The 8,174-nt window shown below is 41.4% G+C and overlaps 1 protein-coding gene across 2 annotated transcripts in view; it reads left to right on the plus strand.

The window, feature by feature from the left end:
* ULK2 (unc-51 like autophagy activating kinase 2) overlaps positions 1-8,174 on the plus strand; it is a 103,150-nt gene that overhangs the window by 11,825 nt on the left and 83,151 nt on the right. For both annotated transcript variants that reach the window (XM_018561468.1, XM_018561470.1), the window contains exon 3: positions 6,194-6,235. In XM_018561468.1, coding sequence (XP_018416970.1) covers positions 6,194-6,235 — 42 coding nt within the window. The remainder of the gene's footprint in view (positions 1-6,193; positions 6,236-8,174) is intronic.

Raw genomic sequence — 8,174 nt, forward strand, 5'->3', positions numbered from 1 at the left:
ATTTTTTTTTGTAGTAGGAGGAATGGTACTAGTTACATTTTTTGATCACTTGAAATCAGAAGATTGTATTTTATATTGGTATATTACTCTAGTTATGTGTGCTTTAGGAGAAGCAACATAGGCATGTTCATTGCTAGTACAGTAAACTCTCTGTTGTCTGGTATTCAACTAACTAGAACTCTCATCTAACCAGAAAAAAAAAATCTCCTGTGTACTCACTGCTCTGCTGATCTGCTCATTGTATCCTGGAAACAATTGTGTCTTAATTTCCTTTTTGATTACTGCATTTCAATATTAATATGAAGGCAATACAGAGTTTATGGTATAGTATTGGGTATGGCATTAGTTAGACCTATTTTTAATAGTAACTCTCAAGCAACCAGAAACGACATTTATCCAAAATTTACCAATCCCTGTGGATGCCGGATAACTGGTAGTTTACTGTATATGGTCTGTTCTCAAACATCTTAAAAAGTCAACAAACACAAATGAATAGCTTATAAAACTTTCCTGGATAAGTAGTTAAAAGTTTGAGGCGCTTAACAGAACAGGGGAGATTTCAGATAAATGGTAATCTGAGGGTAGTGTTTTCATGTACATAGCATTATTCTTCTATGGGATTAATGACTAACACTTGACATGTTTCCTCATATGTTTTTTTAATGTGCAGGCTGCCTTAACACAGTGCATGTTGATGTGTGTCATAATACACCACAATGATGTGAATGGGCCCTACGGCTGGATTCACAGCCCCTATGTTTTTTGCATTCCAGTAACACACAGGTGGGAGTCCAGCCTAACTCACATTGATATTGTGATCTACTAGGGATTAGTGATGAGCCGAACACCCCCGTGTTCGGTTCGTATTGGAACGGCCGAAAAGTTTGAATACGAACTCGAACTCAATGCAAGTCGATGGGGTTCGAATGTTTGAAAATGAATTTCCCATTTAAGAGGGCTTATATGCAAGTTATTGGCCATAAATGGTGTATGGGGGTCCGGGTACTGACCTGGGGGACAGGAATCAATGCCCCCCCAAAAAATAAAGTTTTTAAAGGAGCAGTGATATTAACATCACTTAAAGGGTAAACAAAATGAAAAGTCGCTTCAAATATCATGCCTGGGGGGTCCCCTTAACCTTCCTGTGAAGTGGCGGATCTGTAGGATGTATAGAACCTGCTGCAGCAAAACTGACATTTCTAAAGAAAAAAAACATGATATTTTTTTCTCTCTCTTAGGCCCCGTTCCCACTGCGCGATATGCAAATTGTGCGTTTGTCGCGCGATTTGCATATTGCGCGACATCGCGAGATTTGCCGCGCGATGTCGCGTTCAAGCTTGCATTGAGCAAGCTTGAATCGCGGCTAAATCCGCTCCAAAAAGGGTCCTGCTGTAGCGACACACGACCCGCGACAGCAGGACCCTTTGCCCCATTGGATTGCATTGGAGCGCGATATCGCGCGGTAACTTGCCGCGATATCGCGGGAATTACCGCGCGATAAATCGCTCAATGTGAACGGGGTCTCAAAGTGTGCAGTTTCCCTCCCCAAACAATACCAGACCCTTTAGGTCTGGTTAGAAATTGTTTGGAGGGACCAATTTTTTTTCAAAAAAACTGTGTAGGGTTCCTCCTAAAAGTCATACCAGGCCCTTAAGATCTGGTAGAAATATTTAGGAGGGACCCCATGTAACAAAAACAAAAAAGAAAGTGTGTGGGGTTCCCCCTAAAAGTCATACCAGGCACTTAAGGTCTGGTAGGAATTTTAAGGAGGAACCCCATCCCCAAAAATGGGGGGAAAAAACATGGGACCTCCCACTAAAATTCCAGACCCTTGATCCAAGCATAGGCCTGGCAGGGCCGGAAGGGGGGGGGGGGGGGACCGCCCCCCCCCAAAGACATGTTTTTGACAAGTCTTTTATTCAAAAAAAAAATGGATCCACCGACGTAATCCAGGGTCAATCAAGGCGTCCAGCGTTATCCACGACAACGACGAAATAAAAAATAAAGAGAAATATACGCTCCCGCCGCATAATGGTATTTTGTCAGATGTGGTCAGGTGCACGACTTTAACAAATCGACGCTTCAGAGGGCATTTTGCCTTTATGGAATGTCCGCGGTCGAACAAACCGCGAACATCCCATAAAGTTCGGCGAACGCTCGAACTGCCGATGTTCGATTCGAACTCATGTTTGAATTGAACACTTGGCTCATCCCTACTCCTGTACCGAAAAACCCGGTATCGGTGCATCCCTATTATCTACGCCAGGCTAATCTACATTCCGATTATTTTCTCATCAAGCTTCCAGCTGTAATAGAAATGCACAGAAAACGTCTATAGCTGCTCTCAGTCTATAGGTTGCTTCATGAGGCTTTGAAACATCAGGAATGTTGGCTCGCTGACAGCTGAGAGTTCACCGAGTTCGTACAATCTAGTAGTAAACAGCTTTCCAGGGAACATTTCACCATCTAAGAATACAACTCTAGCTGAAATTAACCCTTAACAATAAACGTAATACAAATAAGCCCAGTTACAAATAGTTGATGGAGATATCCGTCCTTGTTGAAGTGATAAATGGAGATGTTTATTTTAGGCATGTAGACTTTCTTTAAATCCACCCATGCTGATGCTGCATCTGTTTTTTTTTGTTTGTTTTTTAGATAATCAAGTGACACAGGGTAATCTCTTAGAGGAGAATGACCCGTAATATCATATGTACATATGAGAATAGAATGATTCCGGAGTGTGGATAATCTCTGCTATATCTATATCACTTAGACTGTGCAAGTACTGAACTTGAATGCTGCAGTTAATGGAGTTGCAAAGTCCCAGCATATCCCATCGTGTTATAACATAAGCATTGTAATAGGAATACATATTAGAGTTGCTTTTGATATATATAATAATACAATATATGTGTTATATTGTATTATTATTATATATTGATAATACAAACAAAGCTTACCTGAAAAAAATTATTTTATTTTATGTATTCAGTGCTGCCTTCTGCCTGTCCATCACTTTCAACAACTTCCTGGATTCCCAATGTGCTATGCATCTCTTTCCCTGCTGTTTGATGCCATGCATTCTCCATTTCTCAAGACTCCATCTCCCATTATGCATTGCTTCCAGCAAGCAATAATGATGGTACACTGCTCAGACATTGAGTTGTAGTTCAGAACGCAGGCTCTGTGAGAGTTATGACATAAGGAAGTGCATATTCACAGGGCTCAGTGAGTAAGTACATCCTATGGTCATCTTTTAACAAGTTAGTTTACAAACTCCTAGATGGATATGGTTATTAAGAGGGAGATGGAACCTACAGAAATTCAATATAGAAATATGATTTATTTTTAATAACTACTATTGGCTCCTGATGGTGGAAGCAGTCAACCTGTGATTTTGATACCAAGATACCGAATTCATGTTGTTTGGCTGGCCCGATTGTGATTTGCTCGGGAAACCGGCTTCCCAGTCAACTGGCATGGAGCCGTCTTCCCGGCCAATCAGGAAGCCGGGTGGCGAGTAAATTACCTGTTGTTCAGCCGGCTTGATGCTGATTGGCCAGGAAGCCGGCTTCCCAGCCAATCAGGAACACGGGAGGCGGGTCATTACTCTCGCCACCTGGCTTCCTCATTGCCCAGGAAACCAGCTCCATTTTCCCCTACGGCACTTCAGATCAATTTTCCTCTGACCGGAAGTTCCAGTATCGGGGAAGGTACAAGAGCATTTGGGCGAGTACGAGTACTCGCCCAAATACTCGCTATCGGCACCGATACTAGTAACGGTATCGGTTCATCCCTAGTTTTAACCATTCCTTAGTCTATCTATAATGCACAAAAAAACAGCCTATGAAAGTGATTGTGTGTCTTTACAGATACTGTGATCATTTCTACAATGAAGCAGAAGAAATCTAAAACCATGCCAATCCATCAGCTTGTTTTTTTTAACCTTTTAATGCCATGACCTGTAAAGCATATCCTTGGTAGTGAAAGGGTTAAGTACAGCTGGAATTAATCAGAGCCTTGTGGTTTTAGGCCCATTCAAGAAAACATATTTGTTTGCCATAACAATTATTTCAGACATCTTACTGTTGTTTTTTAACTCTTAATTCTAATTGTAACCGTTTTTATGGCAGATCGTGTTGGCTATAACTTGGTGTATTGAGCCTATTCATTGTTCGATGTGCAAGTACCTTGTAGACTGTGTACCACAAATCTATTTAATAAATGCAGTCACATGATGTTTAGGCATTTTTTAAATCATGTAAAGTAAAGACTAGGCAGAATTTTTTATTTTTAGCTGCTTCATCCAAAAGCAGCCATTCCCCAGTGAACCTACCGTGAATGGATGTCATCCATTCACAGCTTTGCAGTGGGAAATAAAGTTCTTTAGATGATGTCATCTTTTAGTATAGTATCAACTTTCCATTTCTTTGATGAATTCAAGGGGATTTGACCTGTGGAAGCTTTAGTTTAGAAAAGGCAAGCAGAGGGCAATGGACAAGTCACCATTCCTTGTTGACTCCCTGTAACTAATCTTTTGCTCATTAATGACTAACCATGCCTTGTTCTGCACTTTCTTTGTGGAGGTGGACATCTTGGAACTGTCCACCGATGACTAATGGGGGAATAATTAAAAATCAGCAGGGCTGTTTCAATAAGCACAGATTTACAAAATAGATAAAACAGCAGCATGGAGATGCTTGTCTGCAGGTCTTCAGGTACAGCTTCATCTCCAACAAGGAGAGCCGTGGACAGTATCGTGACGAAATCGCCAAATCTCACACCAGACCTCCTGAAACTAGCAGTCAAGGCAGCAGTGCCTTAGATGTCACATTGCAGATATACAGTTATGAGGATGTAGTCACAGGAGTACTCGGGTACATGTAGTGTACTGCTATTTTTATGGGGTAATGTAAGACAAAATCGTAATTTTTAATGCCTTTCTTTTGGCGCCATTAACATTTCTATAACAAAGCAAATCTTTACATTTTGAATTCTGGGCACATTTAAGCTGAGCACCTTGGAAGACGATTAAGTCCTGCTATGTCCAAAATAATTTAAAAAAAATAAAATTTATTTTTGGGTGCACATGATTGGATGATGAGTCAACACCTCATTCACTAAATGTAACATTTCCTTGCAACTTTATTAGCATATTTGCCATCAGTAAATCAACCCCATTATTCACAGATCAAAGGACAATTCTGTGATTGCACATAAGCCCTAACCAAAATACATTTTAACCCTTTTTTTTTTACAATATATCTTTGAATGAAGAGCTGTTATTCATGCTTCTCATACATAGCTCAGCTTTAAATTCCTGCAGATTACAGAGCGGCTGGAGCAATCCCAGCTACACCCTCTGTAACACCTTTTCTGCCACTACATCGCCCAGTCCTGATATTTCAAGCATTAAAGGAGAACTATGAGGTGAGTGATTTACACTCATCCTCATAGTTAGAGCCGACGTGTGAAAGTGAAACTGTCACGCGTCGGCTCAATAGATCGGGAAGTGATCGCACACATACCGGCGCTCGCTCACTTCTCGATCATCTCCTTGCAGAGAGCCGTGACTGCCAGTCACTGCTCCCTGCAGGGGATCCACCCCTCCCCTCTCTGAACCTCCAGTGCTGACTGGAGGAACAGACAGGGGAGGGGGCGGGTACAGCTTGCTCTGCCTCCTAGATAGGCAGAGCCCGCTGTCACTCACACAGCTGGGTGGGTTTCGACAGTAATATTGGGATCCGTCCCGCCTGCGGTGGTCTCAGTATACCACGAGCTGTAGCTCGCGACATACTGAGCTTTGGGGTCACGGGAGGACACTAGTATATGTCCTCTCGTGACCCTTGAGAACTAGGGAAAAACACTTACCCCATAGTTCTCTTTTATTACCTTTTTTTTTTTTTTTTAATATGGGAAATAGATGGGTAGATAGATTGATAGATTTGTAAGCAGGTGTGAGACAGGGAAGTATAGTTTGCCTTTTCTCTACAAGGTGTCCCTCTGCCGTCTCATAAAGTTGGGAAGTACTATATGTAGAGGACAATCATGCTAGACCCTAATGTACATACGGCTTATTGATTGAAGTCTTAACCTTCTTGGAGTTTTGTAAAATACAAATGTAGATTTTCAAGTAAAGATCCTTGTTATTGTGCTATCTTGGCAGTAAATGCTTTTGTTTCCATTGCAGGAACTTCAACATGAAAACATTGTGGCTCTTTACGATGTTCAGGTAAGACTGAAAAACGTTTGTTTTAGCTGTGAATGCGTTATATTAGGCCTCTGGCATCAACACATATATCTTTTTAGCATGCACATGCATTGTGCAAGTATGTTTTTATAGCAAAAATCAATAATGCAATACATTAGTGAATCAACCAAGTGGAAATCAATGGTGTAATTGTCAAAGTCCACCTTGTGCAAGCAGTACATGTTGCTAAATTCTTGAGAATAATCAGTTTTGCATCATGCTGAAAATAAGCCTGTTGGAATCAGTTGGGTAGGGATAAGGCATTGGTAAATGGAGATAGGAGAGTATTACCGCTGTCAAACACTGGTCCATTTTGCAGCAGTCTTGCCATCTGCAAGCGAATTATGCAGTTATTCCTATGAGTCTACCCTGTACCTGACTATTGTTATAATATCTAATTTAGAAAAGACGGAATTGGTCAATACATTACAAGCTTACCCCTTAGGGCCTGTTAACACGATGTCCGTTTTCTGTGCTGACCTGATCCGTACGCTCCTGCACTAAAAATGCATCCCAATGTATCCCTATGTGTTTTATTGGCTACAGTTCTCACGTGCGCAGTCCGTTCAGGTTACGACAGAAAAATACTGCATGTCACATTTTGTACGGTCAGGAAACGGTTCGGAAATGCAAAACGCGTCAAACGCACTGCACTGCAGCTAACATACTGACAGCCCCACTCCACTGGAACGCATCAAAAACGTGGCAAAACACATAGCACCGCGTCTGCAGATACGCACCTGATACGGACCCGATCAGGACCTGAAACTCATGTGAACAGGCCCTTATAGTAAACATATACATTATCTAAACAATGGAAAGTAACAGATTTGTTGTGTAGCAGTTATGATAAAGCTTCCTTTACTTAGCTCCGTTGTCTCTGATCTGCTTCAAATATGCCCTGAGATTCCTATGCAAGTGTTAACCTTCCAAAAATATAAACCACACAGGGCTAAGTAATCTCCCCTCTTTCACATGTCAACACTTGCATCTGGCGCACAGCCATTCAGGCACTGGTGCAGAATTATAGAGAGGCACATGGGAAGGTCATGTGTGCCAAATACCTGGAAGTACCCACTTTTTCTGGGGGCGATGAAAGTAGGTTGGCGTAGTAAAAGCTCTGTTTCTTCCCCCCTCTTTTACTTGTCTAGTGAGTCGATTTTTGTAATTATTTATCTAGAGTAGTATTTCTCAAACGGGGCCGTGGCTCCCTTTGAGTGCCTTCTGACTTCCTCAGGGGTGCCTCAAAATGTTGTGGGAGTGTGATATGAAGGGCAAATGAAGTCTGAGGTGAAAGGGGGCTACTGATGAAAAGGGTCAATTTGATGTGAAGGGGGGAGGGAGATTGTATTTGAAGGGGACATGTCAAAGTTAAGGGAGAAATCCACTTTTTTGTGTGTTTTTGCGTGGGGGTCCTCCTTAAAATCAATGACATTTTAGACTGGGGTGCCTAGAGATTTTGCATGCTTTTAAAGGGTGTTGTGACTATAAAAAAAAAAATTGAGAAACACTGCTAGAGAGTCTCGGCTCTGCTTTTCTACATGTAACAACAGGTGACACTGGTTTCAGTTGCAAAAGGGTTATACAATAATATGTAGGTTTGTGTGTTATTACTAGTAGCATCACTTTATAATGCTAAATTGCAAATCTGGTAAAATATTTAGCAAAATGGTCGTTTTTACACTTAACTTTGGTTCTTCTCTATGACGTCTATCAGTATTTTCTGTACTTCACTTTCTCTTGCTGGAAGAACTCCACATAAAGTGGTTTAGAAACAATTCCAGGCGACAAGTGGAAACCAGTCTGTGATCTTAGGTTATTCAGCTAACACACTAAAGATAGAAACGTATGCAGTTTATATGCGTTTGTAAAAATCCACTGCAGATTCCAGATATCTTCTCACACGTGGGATTCAGGAGGG

Source organism: Nanorana parkeri, unplaced genomic scaffold (assembly GCF_000935625.1).
Source record: "Nanorana parkeri isolate BGI_ZX_2015 unplaced genomic scaffold, ASM93562v1 scaffold525, whole genome shotgun sequence".
Lineage (NCBI taxonomy): Eukaryota > Metazoa > Chordata > Amphibia > Anura > Dicroglossidae > Nanorana > Nanorana parkeri.